At 44.5% G+C, this 18,653-nt stretch overlaps 1 protein-coding gene across 5 annotated transcripts in view; it reads left to right on the top strand.

Annotated features, from left to right (window-relative positions):
* LOC119015032 (receptor tyrosine-protein kinase erbB-4-like) overlaps window positions 1-18,653 on the top strand; it is a 276,642-nt gene that overhangs the window by 122,103 nt on the left and 135,886 nt on the right. For all 5 annotated transcript variants that reach the window (XM_037090594.1, XM_037090591.1, XM_037090592.1 and 2 more), the window contains one exon: window positions 12,140-12,291. In XM_037090594.1, the coding sequence (XP_036946489.1) occupies window positions 12,140-12,291 (152 nt within the window). The remainder of the gene's footprint in view (window positions 1-12,139; window positions 12,292-18,653) is intronic.

Raw genomic sequence — 18,653 nt, 5'->3', positions numbered from 1 at the left:
GGGAAGGAGAGTGGGAGAGGAAGAGCGTAAAAAAAAAAAATAGATGACAGGAGTGGAATGAGGTGGAGGGAGGGAGGAGGGAGGCCAGAGTACAGATAGATGAATGACATTTTGGATTCTCTCAGCAATAAAGCGTCTCCCTAGACACAGGCTGTCTGGGTTTAGATAGAGGCCGTCACACTGAAGGGCTCATTTGCCTTTCAGTTGCTCATTACATCCAACCCAAACTTATTTCCTCCTCCGGGAGGCCCTCGCTCCCCCCGCGGGTGCTCGCCTGTTAGCGTGTGTGTTTACATGTGCAGCCGTGCACGCAGGAAGCTTCCCGTGTGTGTGTGTGTGTATTTTTTTGTGCATTTCCGTGGCAAAACTGACCAAACGGGTGGCGTCTGAGAGTGTGTGTGGTGTTTGTGATGCGCCGCCTCTCTTTACACACAATTCCAAGGCAACTGATGCGTTCGGAATAACTCGAGCAAGTGAATCTCGCACGTGCACACGCATCGTAATGTGATTCATAACAGGTCGGTGGAGCTAAACACACGTGCAGCAAGCACAAATGAGCACACACACACACACACACACACACACACACACACACACACACAATGGTTGCGTCTTTACACCAAAGGCGTTGGATGCTGAAACATGCAGCCCCTCACGGCATAAATGTTCTCCAACCTTCCTTCATTATGATTTCTCCCATATGGTTCCGACTAATATTCTGCTTGGAGCCAACTCACTGGAACTGACACACACACTTTCTCTCTCTCTCTCTCACACACACTCACACACACACACACACACACACACATGCACGATCACAATCAGCCCTTCTGTGCTACATTAACTACAAACCTCATTTCCCCACAAAGAGAAGCCACCGGCTGAAAATTGGCTGGGACGAGTCATTAAACCTGTGTCTGACACACACACACACACACACACAGACACACACAGACACACACACACACATCTGTTGTACAAATGACCCCCCCCCACCACACACACCCACACACACACACACACCTGTGTCAGTGTAGCAGGTGATATCCCGGCGCCCGCTGAGAAATGATTGCCCTTTTGATGGAGGAGGTCCAGTTATGTGTGTGTGTGTGTGTGAGTCCTGTCGTTCACTGCCTTTAAGTGCATTTCATGGTGTGTGTGTGTGTGTGTGTGTGTGTGTGTGTGTGCGTGTGTGTGTGTGCGCGTGTGTGCAGACATACGTGGAATGATAATTGATGATGACCGCGAGGCGTTCAGGATTAAGACACATGGGAATGGAAAAAGAGAAGGAAGTGGTTGAAGGTACAAGGAGGAAAATTGACACAAGAGGAAGGATGACATGTTAAAAGATAAGAAGGAAAAAAAAGAAAATGGCTAAGTGGTTTGAAAAATCAGAGAGGGACTAAGACAAAAGAAGATGTGGGAAAAGGGAGGTTCAGGAAACCGTGCTGGGAGGCGATTGATGGGTCTGAACCCCCGCTGGCCTCAGATCAGCCGCCCACAGCTGTCATTTGTGCCATTTAAAGTTGAACTGGCGGGCATGTAGGGACGCCGTCATAGGTGAAAACTGACGGACGTTTCTCTTGTATGGCGGCTTTTCAGTCAGGAAAACTGTCTGTAGTTCATGTCAGGGTTCATCCAACCAAACCTCATTCAATTTTTTGACTATTTTTAAGGAAATCATGTGTTAGCGTGTTCAACACTTATCATAAAGACAGTCAAGTGAAACAGACGCTGAGCGAATAGCATCATCGCGTCTTGTTTTTTTACCCCCTGGTTTTGGCTCTCAGGCAACATCTGGGCTTTTCTGACCCTCCGAGCAGTGAAATAGTGCCAAAATCATGTTTCAAATGTGAATAATTCATAAATATCAACAGCCGTGCAACAGTTTGTGGTCCGATAATGAGGCAGTGTGCTAATAATGGTGATAGAATGCAGTATTTCCACACATGGGGCACCAGTGTTTCTGTTGGACGACAGAGCGCCGCCCTCGGTCAAACTCCAACAAAGGTGGAGTCCAGGAAGAGCGCCAAGGCTTTGAAGCCAATTCAACAAAGTAGCTTAAACTGTGTAATTACGGCGCCACGTGATGAACAGGCGCCCCAAAAATACTTTTTTCAACATAATCAAACATTGTGAAAGAAGTTTTCTGTAATTCTCACATAAAAGATGTTCGGGTTGAACTTTAATCAGCGACAGGACGGTGGAGGATGAAGGTTTAGTTTCTGTTCTCTATGGTCGACGCTGGATGTGTATTTAAGTGGTGTGAGTGCATTAATGATACAGTAATTTGCATATGATCTCTCAGCGAAAATGCAAAACACTCCCTGGTTCCCGCCTGAGAAATTGGACTTCTTAATCTCCCCTTATAAAAATACAAAATATCTTTGAGGATTTTTTTAACTGTTCCTCAGACAAAACGGAGGGTCAGGACGACGGGCGAGCGTTTGTGGGAGCTAATGGGGAGCAAATAAGAAATGAAGAGCAAGAAAACAACGTTACCTTGGAATTTGGGGGAAATAAATCACAGTTTTCTATCGTTTTAGAGATCAAACAAGTCTTCAGAGAATATAATCTGCAGATTAAACGACGATGAAAGCGCTCATTAACAGCCCTGATTTAGCCATTTCATCCGCAAGCAAGTATGAAGGTGCATTTACGCCTGGACGAGTGAAAGAGTTAAAGCACAGAGGCTTCCTTTCTTCGGGTTTTTGAGGTTTTGTTCCAGGCCTTCACTAACAGAGACACAGAAAAAGAAGAAGAAGAAGAGGAGGCGTTTTTGAGAAGTGTCACCAAACCAAAGTTTTTTTCTGTGTTTTTTTTTTTTTTTAAAGTGAAAAGTTTGCTGGGATTAACGCACCGTCTCAGCAGCTTCACAGATAAGGACGCGGGGAGAGAGAGAGAGAGAGAAGGAGGACTGATTAGGAATAGATTAACCCAGTTCCTCAGAGAGACGCGGGTACATCAGCATTTCACAATCCTGGAAAAGTTAAAACAAATGTACCGTCTCTACTTTAGCACTGAAAAAGAGGTCGCGCTGACCCTTTCTATGCATTTAAGTCTTCTTTTATAAACCGCCAAAAGCCCAGGAATACCTTAAATTTGAGATTCATTATGAACTATCTATTCTTTTAACCTGCTGGTGTCTTAAAAAAAAAAAAAAAAAAAAGTACCTTGCTGGAGTTTTAATTTGTGCTATCAGTCGTTTTGTAGGAGAAGCTGATTTTTAGTGTTTAATTTTGGGATTTCATGTTCAGTGAGCTTCGTGTCAGGGCTGAGCCGGTAAGCTCCGGAGGCTGCACCGTCAGCACCACCTCGTCCCTCGCTTCCGAGATGATGATGATGATGATGATGATGATGATGATGATGAAGGTGCTGGTAGTGATGAGGTGGATGACGGCAGGGAGCGTCCGAACATCCCGGCTGAGCTGCAGGATGTCAGCTTCTTTCTTCTGACAGGACGATTTACGACTGAGGGACATTTGGTTTGTTCTCATGTGTGCAGTCGTCTCCTGCTGGAAAAACTCAACGTTTGCAGTTATTTAACCAGAAAATACACGTTTTGTTTCGAGAAGCTAAACGTTTGTACTTTTAACCTCCGGTTAAGAGTTGTTTCTCTCATGATGTTGAAAGCTCTGAAAATTAAGCTTTTATTCAAGAAGAAATGGGAGGAAAATGCAGCTTTTGTGTCCTGATCAGTAAAAATAATAACTGAACAGCTCAACAACCCAAATCACGACATGACGGCAAAAAATGCCAAAATATGAAAATTAACAAATGAATAATAAATGGAAATGAGAGCTGATTATGCTCCAGCACCAGCGACTTGGTAAAATAACAGAAATGTTGCCTCATTTTTATTAATATTTCTTTTTTCGTGTGTGTAGAAATATGAGTGAACTAATGGATTAGTTTATCAACAGCAAAATTAATCAGCAAAAATGTGTCATGAATTTTAAAGGTGCACAGTGGAGATTTCTTGGAAACACACAAAAAGTTATGATTATACTCATATCGCATCCTTAAAGGGACAGTTCACCCGGAAATGTCATATCAGAAAAATAACTGATCAAAAGTTTATAATATGACTCCAGATGTCTATTTAAGTTAGCATATTAGCTAGCCTCATCCTGTCCCGGTCCCCTGTGCTCTGAGCTCTCAGACTGGACTGCTAGCTGCACGGCTAACTGAGCTAACTAGCTAATGGTAGCAGCCGTGGCCGTTGGCGCTTCAACAGGACGCCAATTCTTCATTTTGCACCTTTTAATAGTGAATTACATTAATTTGGATTTTTGATTGATGGACAGTCATGCAATTTGAAGATGCCACCTCGGGTTCTGAGCATTGTTCATAGTTTTGTCACAGTTTAAAGACCAAAAGCTTTGTAGATTAATTTAGAACATCCGCACTTTATCCCTAATTGTTGGTCTCAGCCCGAGATGTACATCATTTATCCCGTCCGAAGCCCAAACACCATGTTTCCCTCTATCAGGCTGCTGCTTTCAGAGGAAAGGTGCTTAATTTAATACTCCTCCTTTTCCTCCGCTGCTGACCCGCCCGATCGATACTTGTGAACAATGAATTTGAAATGATCGCAAAGGTGACTCGGAGAGTTCCAAATGTGATTCTCCGAGCCGAAGTTCACACTCTCATCTCCAGGACTCGGAACGCCGGCGGAGGCGAAAACGCTTTAGAAATTTAGTTATCGGCTTTCCACCTTGAGAGAAGTTGTTTATTCTGAGCTCGTATTGATCAGAGTGTCCTGAAGCTGTCGGAATGAAGCTGAATAAATTCCTGGAGAATTGATTGGCGTCAGATGTGTGGAGGATCGTGCTGCTCTGTGCGTCCTCGCCCTGCTCGCTCTGTGTTTGACCGTGACCTCCAGAACAGAACCACTCCAGTTTAATAGAGCTTCGTGCCACTTCCAACCCACTCACATCCACTTCACACGAACTTTTTAGAGTTTATTACCTCCCACAACGCATCAAATCTAATTTTTGAATCTGTATGGAGGATTAAAACTGCCAAAATAAAAAATAAATAATGAAAGACAGACTATAAGTTGCTCGATAAATAAATGAATAGGCTGTTAAAAGCAAGACCAATTAGATTAGTTAAAAAATTAAAAAATAAATGAGAATTCATTATTTATTGACATTAATGTCGATTGACTAATAGGTTGAATGACGCCAAAATCAAGATTAAATAAAGAAATTAATAAACAGCGCAATATCCAAATAAATCGCCTTTAAATACTCCAAATCTGATTTTACAAAGTAAAACTCACAAGTCGTTTCTACTTAATAACACACTTTGAATGGCAGCAACCTCGTTTATATAATGAAGCAGAGAAGCGTAAAGACAGTTTAAAAGAAAAGGCAAAAAAGTAAAGGAGCTTGTGGCTAAACTACAGGAGAAATGCAATGAAGCAAAAAATAAATTCATGAATAGATTCATGCATAATGTGGAAAATTAACAGGGAAACTGGATAAAAACAGAAAATGTGAATTTGTGTCAGACATGTTAATTTATTCGCTGTGCTTTTTTTTTTTTTTTTATTAATGTGTTTATTTGTCATTTTGGCAGTTCCAGTCCTCCACACTTTGTGCTGCACTAAAATGTATTTGCTCCAAACTTTTTTTTTTTTTTTTTTAACATAATAAAAACTGCTTATCAGGCGCCGACTGTAGATATTTTCCCTCTCTCGGTTGTGAGTAGGCTTGTGAATGCGGCTGCAGCTAACCGAGCTGAAGGCAGATAAGACCTGCGCCTCGGTAAATAACCTCCGCCGTGTTTCTCCGGTGAATGAGGGCTGAGGCCTGCGACCCCGCTCTGCTTTACTCATGTCGCGCTCGTGTCGCCTCGCTGACCCCCCGCGGTTACCACACCACCCACTTGGTCAGCCATTACGGCTCAAATCCCAAAAGGTTACCACCTCTCTACTGTTAAGATGCATATAGTCTTTTTTCTCCTTCTGCTATAAGCTCATGATCTGGAGTTTTCCAACAGAAGTGAAAGAGGAAAGGTGGTGTTGGTGCTGCACTGGCAGAAGAAGCCAGACTTTTGGAAAACACAATTGTTTTGGGTGGTTATGTAAATCTTGCTGGGTGTCAGATAGGATAAACTGATACGCTGCTGCTGATTATCAGTAATCACAGAAGACTCGGAGTTCAAATTTACTTCAGTAAATCTATTTTCTGCTGCTTTATTTACTCGTTGCTTTGCAGATTCTGATTATTCGGTGCCGACGGGCTTTTATGTGCGACATGTAGAGCTCAGATAGTCGTTTTATTGGCAATCAGACAAAAAACACAAATTCCAATACTTGGAAAAATGCTGCACATCAGATCTGATCATCAGTCTGTCACGAGCATCTGATACGTCAGACGTTTCAGGATATTAAAGTCACAATCCTTCAGATTCTCATGAAATCAAACCTGATTTTAAAATACTGTTGCTGGCCCACATTTGTAAATCCAGTCATTAACCCAGTGTTTGGAGTTTTAATGATTGTGGTGGGGTCCGCCGTTCCCACACCGGATTTCAGATTCATTGTTTTCGGCTAATGTAAAAATAACCTTGATAATAGGAGACAGGCCTGTGATGATTATTATGATTTAGTATTTGTCTGTTCTGTCCTATGAAAGAGGCACCAAATCAACAAAATGTGTTCAATGAAATTAATATTTTAATATAAATAACCGTTCAGATTCGCCTAGTCACAGCGCAGCCTACACACCGGCACTGCATCACACCGACACAGTATTTTTAACACAAAGGAAGTCAGAACATAATGTGCTGAATTAACAACAAGGAGCGATGAATTGAATTTGTGAGGAGCAGCATTTCACAGAGTTTATAACGTGTCTCTTAAGTCAACAACTCCACAAATCTGGTGATTTTTTTTAATGGAGCCTGGTGCTGATTTGTTGCCGCTGCTGGTTCTGCTCTGACAAACGCGTGGATGTTTACTGTTCACCCTCTTTACTCCGTGTCGGCGCTGTATTAAGTCACCGCTGGGGCAGGAGGGGAGGGGGAAAAAAGGTCAAAAGTGAAGAGAAGAGGAGTGATTGAAAAATGAGACAATCTGAAGCTAAAACATCAGGAGGACAGGAACATGATAAGAGAACAGACGCAGGCAGAATATAAAAAAGCCGAGAGAGAGGAGACGAGCAACGTGAAGAGATGAAATGAGAAATGAGAACAAGCACAGCTCAATATGTCAGTGAGAATAAGCTGGGAGGTAGCTGTCTGCCTCCGTCTCTCACTCGGATGGATCAGAGAAAAAAACCCCCACCACACATTGCCTGCACATCTCTCTGCATCGTACCTGTCCTGCATTAATCACCGTCGCTTTAAGAGAAACAAGTGGATTTACTCCCCCCACCTAATTTGTCGCTAAACTACGCGGGGAAGAGTCGTGCGAGGCGGGATTAAGTTGTAATTCAATTTGGGACGATTAAATCCAGCTAGAAAAGGCGACTTCTGAGGGGTACAACACCAGCAAAAAGTGGGTTTCCAGTTTTAGACGCATGCGTTGAAACGCAGGGACGGGATGTGTTTACATGAAAATGTCCGTCGACGCAGACATGAAGTGCACGCGCTCCATCTGTGTTTGAACTGGACGGAGACCAAAGAGGAAAAAAATAACCACGAGTCTTATCGCTCATTACGTATTTGTTTGGTGTGTGTTGGACTGTCTGAGTCACTGGAGGCTGCACTGCTGGGCTGCTGAGGGGGAACCATGGGGGATCGGGAACTATAGGGGGATTATGAACTATGGGGCACCCTCAAGGTTTACAGAAATCACAGTTTGATGAATGAGCTGCCTTCTGCCGTCTCCGTCTCCTCAAAGACGAGACAATCGAGGCCTTACTGCTCCGAACGGCAGACATCACCTCCCCCCGTCACACCGGAGCTGTCAGGGTGGAGACACGGCTGCCGCGTCACCCGATGCGTTAACGGGCAGAAAAGGGGGCTGACTGCTCGATACTCGATACACGTTGTCCGCCGCCGAGAAAAAAGGACCGAGGAGGGCTGTAGAGGCAGGGAGAGGGAGAAATGGATGGCTAAGGGCAGAGGAAAAAAAAAGAAATTAAGGAGAAGGGAGACGGAGGAAGAGGTTGAGCAGATGGATCCAGACACTTTTGGAATGAGCCCGGAGAAAAGAGCATTTACAGTAGAGCGTGTCGGTGTGAATGCTAATGCTGCCGGACGTCGTTCCCACTCTGCCAAACACAAGATTGTGTCTCTCTTACCTCTTCTTCTTCTTCTTGTTCCTCCCTCTCTCTCTCTCTTTCTATTCTCTTTTCCTTTGCCTCTGCTTACTCACCCCGAATGAGCACCATTTCTCTCTTTGTCTGTGTGTGTGTGCTTCAGCCGATATTGGCTTTTGAGAGTTGTTTTCCCCTCACTTTTCACCTCTCCCCTCTGATGTTTTATCACCACACACACAGGCATAAACTCGCTCTCTCTCACACACACACACACACACACACACACACCTGCAAGCAGGTTTCAATAACAGATTATTACAGACGCCCGCTAACCTTTTCATCCACACACACACAGACACACACACACCGGCATTCATCGATCCCACCAATTTTAGACCCTTACACAGGCTTCCTTTGAGTTTGTAGCCGCTCTTAAATCATTTCATCTAATAACTCATCTGTGTGTGTGTGTGTGTGTGTGTGTGGTCAGCAAATCTCATTTATCACCATAGCTCAGGTCCCCTCACTGCCATTCTGCCCGGCTCACTCGCCACCCACAGCAATATGGAGGGATCACGGAGGAGAGGAAGCGCCGCTCATCTGTGCAGAGCCAACGATCCATAAAGCAATATGGGAGTTTATGAGCTCTCAATGTTGTTCAATATAGGGGCAAGTTCAACTATGCAATAGTCCGTTGGTTTTTTTTCTCTTTCCTGCTTCTCTTTCTGAAAGTCTTGTTACTTTTGGAGTTGGAGAAGGTGAACTTTGGCTTCTTTACCTGTCACTGCAGCAGTTTTCTGTGGTCGGCCATTCAGAACCTCCTTTGGTTTTTGTACGATTTAACGATCGATTTTTAGGGATGATAAAACTTTTTAATCTCCTGTCACCATGCAAGGCACTCGGGCTGCATTAGATTAACATCTTCACTCATTTGCTTGATTGATTGATTAGTTGTTTTGTCTAGACATTCTCCAGAATCTATTTTCAACCTAACCCCCCAACCCTAACCTCTCCAAAAGTAATCCTCTGATTCCTTTCTTGCAGCTCCAAAACCCAAAGGCATTCAGTCTGCAATCATTAAACGACCAAGAAAACCAGCAAATATCCACATCCAAGAACATGCAACCAGTAACAATAACATGACCTTTCTTACTTAGGATTGCCTGAAACTAACTTTTTTTTTGTACCCATTTATATCCCCAACCCTGATCCTTTAAACAACCATTGCCTAAATTAACCCTCATCTTTGACACTTAAACCTGTCCTGAACTTAACCTTTCAGATCAGTATTGTTTAAAGTTGTCTTTACATTCATATTTTACCTGTCCATTCTGGTTTTAATCATGACTTTTCTTTTTCTTGCTCTTATTCCTTTTTTGTTTTGGGAGTGTGTGCCCAATATTAGTAAGAACAAACATTGTCTAGACGAGCAACCGGTGCCTGGGCAAATTCATCAATCTCAGAGTGTTGACCCTCACTCCTCTCCAGAAGTAACAACTTCTGATTCCTTCTGGCCCAACAAATAGTCCGAAACCTAAAGATATTTACATTCTGCGATCATGAAAAACTAAGAAAATGCTTCAGTCTTGTGATCGTCAGAAGAAACAGATGACACAGCAGAACACAGATCCAGCAATGCACCTCAGGAAACACAGTGAAAAGACATTTTAACAGATTGAAAAGCCGACATTTCTTAATGAAAAAGTAAAAAAACTGCATGACTTCGGTCTTTACAATGTCCAAACTTTGTGACTATAATCTCAGAGAGAAGTGCAAAGTGTCCTGCGAGTCCTGGAGGTGTGAAAGGAAGGAGGATACTATAACAGGAAGTCCTGAGGGAGAGTAAGTCCCTGTTGTAATCTCAAAAGAGTGATACAGTGTGATGCAACAGCAGGCGATAGACAGAATCTAACAGGGGCAGAACTATTTGTACATCTCTAAAATCTAATATCGGACCCTCAAAATAAGGATGGGTGTAATGTCATGTTTCCGAGGTCGAGTCAAAATTCTGTCAGTTTGTGGATGAGCTGCAGGCAGCAGAGAGCACGAAATGACTAGAATTCGATTTCTGCAACCGTTCATCTCTGCAAGAAATACGAGGGTTACCGTTCTGTTGTGCTGCCTCTAACAGACCCAACCGGATGAATTTAGATGAGAACTATTCAAAGTTGAGCCGCTGACAATCTTTAAGGAGCAGTTCTGAATCTGCCGAGCCAAACTCTGCACACGCGCCGACACGGAAGCCCTCCAGTCGCGCCCGCGGTAACGTGGCGGCGGATGCCAGCTGAGCGGAGCAGATGGCGGCGGGACTGAGGCCGGGGAGGCCGGCCGACTGAGTGACTGAGTGACTGGTGGAAAGGCTGGCAGGGACGGAGAGAGGAGGAACTAATTACAGTGGTAGCCTCGGCATTAGCATTAGCACTGCAGGCAATACAGTCATTTAGAGAATCTGTTTGTTGTGGCGTTTCGGTTCTTTTCTTTATCAGTGTGCTCAAATGATTCAGGGTTATTTTTTGGAATTTGTGTCACCCATTCAGAAGTTCCTTTGCACACAATTTGTTTGTTATGTTTTCCTTTTTATTTATCATTGTGAAATAACCGAGGCACAAGATCCACATTTAAGAAGGTGGAATCAGAATTTTGACCGTTACTTTTGCAGTTTTGTTGTCGACCATTCAAAACCTCCTTTGGCTTTTGTGCGATTTAACTTCATAGTGAAAATAACATTTCTAAAACATGATTATGTTATGCTGTAGGGCTGCAGTTGATGATTATTTTTATTTTTTCATCTGTCAACTATTTGCAACTGACGTGTCACAGTTTTCTGTCGCCATCCATTCAGAACCTCCCTTGACTTTTGTTCAGTTGTTGAAAACAAATTGACTAATCATTTCAATTCTAATTGTCCATGCAGAGCAACATTAATAGCTATTTCTGGGGTCTTGTAATGGCTGAAATGACACGTGGAGCTCAGCATACATGTGCTGTAGTTGAAGGTATCGTAGCCGCGTTTAACGGTGGAATGACATTTTCCAGAGCCGATCAGAAGCTCCTGGACGCTTGTTTTTTGCATGTGTGGAAAAATTCCACCTGTTTCTATTTGCCCGGCCTTCCCACACGCCGATAGAGCTGTTTCTCCTCACCGCCGCAGTGTCTTCAAAGTCTTGTAATCTCGTCGGCCCGAGGAAAGTCTCTGAGTGAAACCCTCTGTAAAGGTCAACCAACGCAATTTGAATATCTTTGATTAAACAGTGTGCCGGTGCCAGACCCAGACTGTAGGTCACTGCCTCAGAGAAATGACACCCGCCCCTCTCGCCCCACTTGTCCCTCCCTGAGTCTCGCCTCTTGCAGCTCCCCCATTGTGGAGGGTCACGTATGCTGCTCTCTGCACTCTTTTTTTTTTCTTTTTTAGCAATTTACGTAATCTCCCGACCCATTCTTCCTCCCTCCCTCCCTCCGTCCTTCACTCCTTTTGAGTTTCGGTTTGAGCCCTGAAATCCCCGATCCGGAATTTCTCCCTCTTGTCTCCTCTGCCCTCTTTCTCTCGTCCTCCGTTCATTATCTCGCTGATTCCAACGTGTTTCACAGACGGTGTCGTACAGCAGTCGCTGAACCGTGCATCTGCAGTCTGGTGTGTTAGTTAAAACCCTTGCTAAGTGCAGTCAAAGAATCAGAGTTTTTCCAGGGAAAGAATAACTCTGGGGAAAAGAGATGGATCTCATTTTACATGATTTTCACCACTGGAAAGGCCCGGTTAGCTGTTCGGCTGACCTTTTAAAGTATTAAGCAGTTACACTGGTAGCACACTGTATGGCATCATCCTACCCTCATTCTGAAAAATCTGTTGTTAGCTCTGCACATGTAGCTCAAACTTCACTTGCAGTTGCCTCCAAAGTGACCTCAGTTTCTTTTCTGTCTTCCAGTGTGTCCCGGCACGGAGAACAAACTCAGCACTCTGTCCGACCTGGACCAGCAGTACCGCACCCTGAAGAAGCTCTACGAGAATTGTGAGGTCGTCATGGGGAATTTGGAGATTACCAGCATCGATCGGAACCGCAACCTCTCCTTCCTCAAGGTACGGACGGCGAGCCACCTTTGCGTCGGTTTCTTGTATCTTGGGTGTATGTGCGTGAGTTTCAGGACCACAGCGAGGAACAAAAAGACTGAGGTTGACTGTTTCTAACAGATAGAAGTGAAGGTTGTGCGAACCTGTTGATGGGTTATGTTGTGCTGAGCACTGGCAGACTCAAGATGTTTGAGGGGCAGGGGCGACAAATAGAAAGGGCACCAGGTGGGGAACTTTTCCAGGTTTTTTCCATCATATTAAAACGTTAAGATTTGTGTTTGTGATACCGCAAGAGGTGATAATCCCCCTGGGTACCCAGATGACCAAACCTGAGCTCTACAGTTAGCTCAAGGGTTAGCTAACGGATCTACTTGTTAACTAGTTGTCTTAGCAAAGATTAGCAAGTTGAGAATTCATGAGGAGCAACACACATCCATGTCCCCCCCATCAGTCTCACAGCTACCTTCAAATTTTAGCCAATCCTGAATTTAGACACTCAAATAAAAGAGTATCAAGTAGAGAAAGGCAGCGGGTTCTGATGCATACCTTGTTTCAGCACCGCGGACAGTGACAGAGAGAGAAAACAGCCTCTCAGATGGAGGCGAAACAGTTTCAGCACCACGGACAGAGACGCAGCGAGGCCGGGTCGCATCAGCACCGCGGACAGAGACACAAAGACGAACATGTGGAGACGTTTTAGCCTCTCAGACGGAGCTGAAACAGTCTCAGTCTTTGTAACTCTGAACAGAAAGCTTGCTGATCCTGGATATTAACACGCTTGTTTGCTTAGAAGACATTAGTGGAATTTCTCAGCAACAAGAGAAACTTGTGTCTCTTTAACACTGCAGAGCAGCGTCACACTGTGCTGTTGATGCTAACTTCACCTGCCGGGCTTGCTCACGGGATCGGCAAAATAGATATCAAGGAATATTAAAGTCTGCACTTTGTGGAGCAAGTTTCCTTCTGGTTCTTTCAGAGATAGCAGCGGGCCACTACTGTTACATTTGTATTCAGCTTATTTAGCTGAGTCTGTTAACCGCAGGGTGATACAGTATGTAACCAGCGATGGATGTAACCAAGCTCTTTGCCAGTACAGCACTAATACGGCACGCTGGAAGTCACGAGAGGAGCCGCTGGTGTGAATAACAACGCAAAGGAATGTGTGTGAGGCAGTCGTCCAGAACCCACCGCTCTCCTGGGTCCGCTTAATGCATGCGTGTCGCATACTGTCGGTGCCACCCAGCGCCACCCCCCCACCCCCACTGTTTAATGAAGTGAGGTGTAGTCTAATTACTGGGCCAGAGCCATCAAATGAATACCATAAACAGTCCCATTAGGCCCGGCATCATTAGGGAAACAATTAGGCATCTGGGGGATTGTTAAGTGAATGTGAATGTGAAGGGGAGGGGAGGGGGTTATGTATGTTGTCTCCATGGAAACTATGTAGCAATCACGCCATTGGTCGCAAGAATTCCGGACCGCACCCTAATTCTTGAGATTTACAGAGCATGGTTTTTTTTTTTTTTTTTTACACATTATCCGCTTAGAAAATTGTTTGCAAACTATTTTGAGTGATTTTTTCAGATATTTTATAAACAAAACGCTCAATTAATTTGTTGTAAAAAGAAGCAAAAATGAAAATAATCATCATTTGAAACCCCAAACAATATTCAAACTGAATTTTAACACGTTGGCAGCACAGCTTTGCATCGTCCGCGTCTTGAAGCGGCGGTTCATGCAAAGTTCATCGTCAGCATGCGCTCCCGTTGTCTCCACACACGTTTTTCGAGGGATGCGCTCCACGTGTCGCCTATACATTCGGAGCTGCAGGCAGGCCGGGGATGGTGTCTGAGGGAGGACTGATGCGCTTGGAAATCTATCTATGCTCTCCTGAAAACAGCAGCCCGGGAGGTGGATGCAGCGCGAATGGATGGACGGATGGATGGAGGGAGGGAGGGGAGAAGAGCTAGAGGGGTGTCACTTTTATGGCAGGCAAAAACAGCTGCTGTGCTAAAATTACAATGTTCAGCCACCGTGCTGCAGGGGTGAGTGTGTGTGTCGGTGTATATCTGTGCAGAGAGAGAGAGAGGGAGAGAGAGAGAGGGGAGAGAAGGGGGGAGATGGAGAGGGAGGGCAGGGACAGGCGGGAGGACTGGTGATTTTTGCCTGCTGAGATGCTGACAGTTAGATGGATGAGACGGCTCCGCGGCCTCCTCAGGACCAGCTCTCCTCCAGACCACATCGCTCTGATTTTCTCTGCCGGGCAGAAACGGGATGAAGTTGGTTTTATAGCCGCGTAAGCATTCACTATTAAAATCTCAGTGTTTGTTTTATTCAGCTTAGAGGCCCTCATGGGTGGAGCTTACTGTGTGAGGTCACCGTAAAGCTACATATCAGACCACTCTGCTGTAGTTAGATCAGGTTTTTATACTGCAGTGTTTGTGTCTGACCTGAGGTGACCTCTTTGAGCCGAACAATACGAGCGCTTATGGCGGCTTGACCCAGATTTTCATTCAACGCATTTAAAACGTCCCATGTCAAGTTTAATTACATATGTATTGAATTCTCACGAATCAGAGGTCAGAGGCAGTTCTTTATATCGAGTTCCAAGGACATCTTTGATCACTCGCTAGTGTACTTGAAGCTAGAAAGCAAACTTGGAGACACTGTGGAGGTGTTTTTTAAAGCTGCCAAAATATCAGAAATAAGTAAAGAAATATATAAATATACCAACAAAGAAATATACTGTATATGCCATCATAAATTAAATGTAATTACATTCAATGAATACATAAATATTTAATGTTAAAAGTATTATTTGAATTATTTCTTTGATCATTTCTTTTTGCACATCTGCCTCGTTATGCAAAGGCAGTTATTGAGGTTACCTTATCAATTGATCAGCAGGCCCGACTGAAAATATCACAGAGATAAAAACATATTTAACTAATTGATTGAAAATTTTGAATCAGTCACAAACTACAAAATTATGAGCATGGAAAGTTAAAGGGGAAAGGGGTTTGATAAAAGTTTGATAAAATCATTAAAACATTAAATGATGTCACACTTAAAAAAAATGTCTTAATTTATGTTTAATTAAAAAGTAGATTAAAGCATGTTTAATTAAAATTTTGTGGATTTAAAATAAATAAATAAGTGTATTAACTTTTGATATTGGCAGTTTTAGTCCTCCATACTCCACTACTGTTTAAAAATTGATCTGGCTATATCGCTTATTCGTGTCAAAAGGAATATAAACATTGGCTGCTATTGGCTTCCATACACATGCACATTTATTTTTTTTATTTCTGTGTTGGCAGTTTCGATCTTCCGTAATCTTGACTACAATAACAAGGGAGAGTGACGTCATCCTCATCATCACTCCACTCTATCTTTACCATGTTCACACTTCTCTGGGATCCTTTAGGGGAATAAGGCAGAAAAAGTAGAACTCAGAATGCGTCACTCAGCTCAGAGATTTGCGTCCTTATTAAAACACTTTAAGAATGTTTTGTGGGTACAGGTGTAGGTGTGTAGAAGGCATCGCCGCTGCCTGGCAGACCCCCCCGCCCCCATCGGTCTGGTTGGCTGGCTGCCTCTCCTGGCCGCTGTCTGTCTGTCTGTCTGTCACTCACAATGACCCATTTTCCCAGAAGTGAGGCGGGGGAGCCGCGCCAAGTGGCCCGCAGTGGCCCACAACCGGCTAATGATGTCACCTAGGCTGAAGGACTCTTCATTAAAGCCGGATCAATCTGGCGGGCCGACGCCGCAAAACACAGGGCGCCGTGCCAGGGCTGCAGCTGAGAGCTGAGGGGACGGTGGGAGGAGGGGGTGTCCGTCCATAAAGCCTGGAAGACACCAGTGTCCAAGTGTGTGTTGTAAAGTCTCAAAACTTCCCCACAGAGGGCTGAATTTATCACCAACACACACTCTCATACACACACACACACAGACACAGACACAGGCTTTCAGCAATAAAGAGAGATGAATGACACGGTCACCGAGGTGTATCCTCCATGTCGACATGCAGACAGAGACACTCTTTACAGAGCTTATCTCTGGCAAACACCAGCCGAGAGAGACGGAGAGAAAACACATCCAGCTTCTTCTCCTTCTTCTTTTTTTTTCTTTAAGGAAGCACTCATTTCCAAACTCGAGAAAAAGAAGAGGAAGAAGAAGGGGGGGGTACGGTGGCTCCCCGAGTTCAGCTCGGCGCAGCTCGGCAACAGAGGAGACGATAAATAAAAAATAAAGAAAAAAAAAGGGATGAGACGGAGAGAGGAGAGAAAAGACTCCTCACACCAAAGGCTTCCCATTTTCCTTGGGCTGTATTTCAGCTGCGAATGAAAGCGCTCAGTGATTTCTGCAGCTCAGCTATTCTCAAAGCGTACATCCTCAGAAATCCATTGTGGAGGCACGCGCTCCCTGCTCCGCTGCCTCGTATGCTTAGCAAACTATCAGCCTCACTGTGTGTGTGTGTGCACTTGTAGCCTGCTGTGTGGATGCTCTGTCGGCGGAGAGACGTTGAAGTCGGGACCCTGAGGTGAAACGAGGTTACAGGAAACACTCGCAGGGGGGGCAAAGGTTGCTTATCTCACACGTGTGACTGTAACATTAATCCCAGCTCGTTGGCGTCACAACTTCCTCTGTCTTTCAACCTTGCTCTAACCTGCTGAGATCAGTGTGTCAGTCAGAGATTACTCCTCCTCTCTGTGTGTGTGTGTGTGTGTGTGTGTGTGTGTGTGTGTGTGTGTGTGTGTGTGCGTGTCATTACTCAGCACTCATCCGATCTTTCTTCCCGCCGTCTGACAGCGTGACTCAATACTATTAATTTGCGGTGAGGCAGTAATTCAGACTCCACTCTATCGCGCTCGTTTTCCACCACATACGTCCTTCAGCCGTGTTCGCCATCCATCCCCGCTCCACTCGGGATGCACGGTCTCGTACTTGAGTCCAAATTAATGGAAATCTTCAGCACAATCACTGTAATAGATGTTGGCAGTGTACAATTCTGCAAACTGCTGATATTGGAACTTTGAGGTCTGGTTAGGCTCGGGCGCAAAATCCTCCTGGTTAGGGCGAGGAGAACATCAGGTTTGCTGCAAACATGGCTGGGGAATGTCTTTACAAATCATTGAGAAAGTCTGGTGTTGTTGCCAGAAACATAGCTGAAAGTTTTCAGTTTCTTGGCCGCGAACGCAGCTTGGAAATGTCCAAAAGTCGACTGCCCAACGCAGAGCCAGCTGTCAAATGATGCAGCGCCTCCTTCGAAAGTATCTGATCTTTGTTGCTAGATACGTGGCTGGAAAATGTCCCAACATCGAAATTATCTCAACAACACATTAAGAATATCCATGTTTTGTTGTCCTAAACACGGCAGGTAAATATTCCGACGACTCTTAAAAAATTCTGGTCTTGTTGCCACAAACAAAGCTTGAAATTGTCCTGATGTCTCATTACTAATAGTTGTTTTTGTTGGCACAGACATCTAGAAGCTGTCCAAGTGTCTTCTTTAGAATATCTAGTTTTGTTGCCACAGCGATGGCTGGAAGGCGTCGAGAATATCAGATTTTGTTGCCACAAACATGTCTGGAAAAAGTCCTGATATATCGCTAAAAATACACAGTTTCATAGCCGCGAACAAAACTGAAAAATGTCCTAGCATTCCCACAAAACTGTCCAGTTTTGTTGCCACAAACAGCTGGAAAATGTCCCAGCATCTTCTTTAAAATGCCTCGTTCTGATGCCACAAGCATAGCAGATTTCCTGGCATTTCCTTAAAAGTGCCTGGTTTAGTTGGACTTAACACAGTCTTGAACAGTGGTCTTTGGCTTGGTGGCCTGTTTGCCAAGCTGTGAGGCCACCACAACCTCCTCAGGTCACACACATAATACAATAAATGACAGAAAGGGTAATACTTATTAAATGTACATATTTAATGTATCATAAGCCCCTTATTTAAGAAAGTCTACAGATGACACCCAGGTGTCCGGGTTGCAGGATTGGTTCTCTAACTCTGGTGTGGACGACCTTAACGGGCCGGCACAGATTCCAGACTTCAGTCCCATCCAACGGCGTCGGGGTGGTTCGCCAAATGCGTGCGAGCCTTCGTGAGCCAACATCAGTGTTGGACCTCACTCACTCTCTCGCAGCTGAATGGAAGAAACATCCCCGGAGCCAGGTTCTGAAATCTGTTGGGAAGTCGTCCCAGAAGAGTGGAGGCTGTTGTAGCAGCAGATTAGAGCCTGGAGGTTTTTGGAGAGAAATGTTCAGCACTCATATATGGATGCAACGTAATGTCCCTGAGGTGGACTGGGGAACTAGATCAATGAGCGCCGCGAAAACTGGAGAACTGAGTAACAAAATCTAAC

This window comes from Acanthopagrus latus, chromosome 24, assembly GCF_904848185.1.
Source record: "Acanthopagrus latus isolate v.2019 chromosome 24, fAcaLat1.1, whole genome shotgun sequence".
Classification (NCBI taxonomy): domain Eukaryota; kingdom Metazoa; phylum Chordata; class Actinopteri; order Spariformes; family Sparidae; genus Acanthopagrus; species Acanthopagrus latus.
This window is presented reverse-complemented; position numbering and strand designations above follow the sequence as displayed.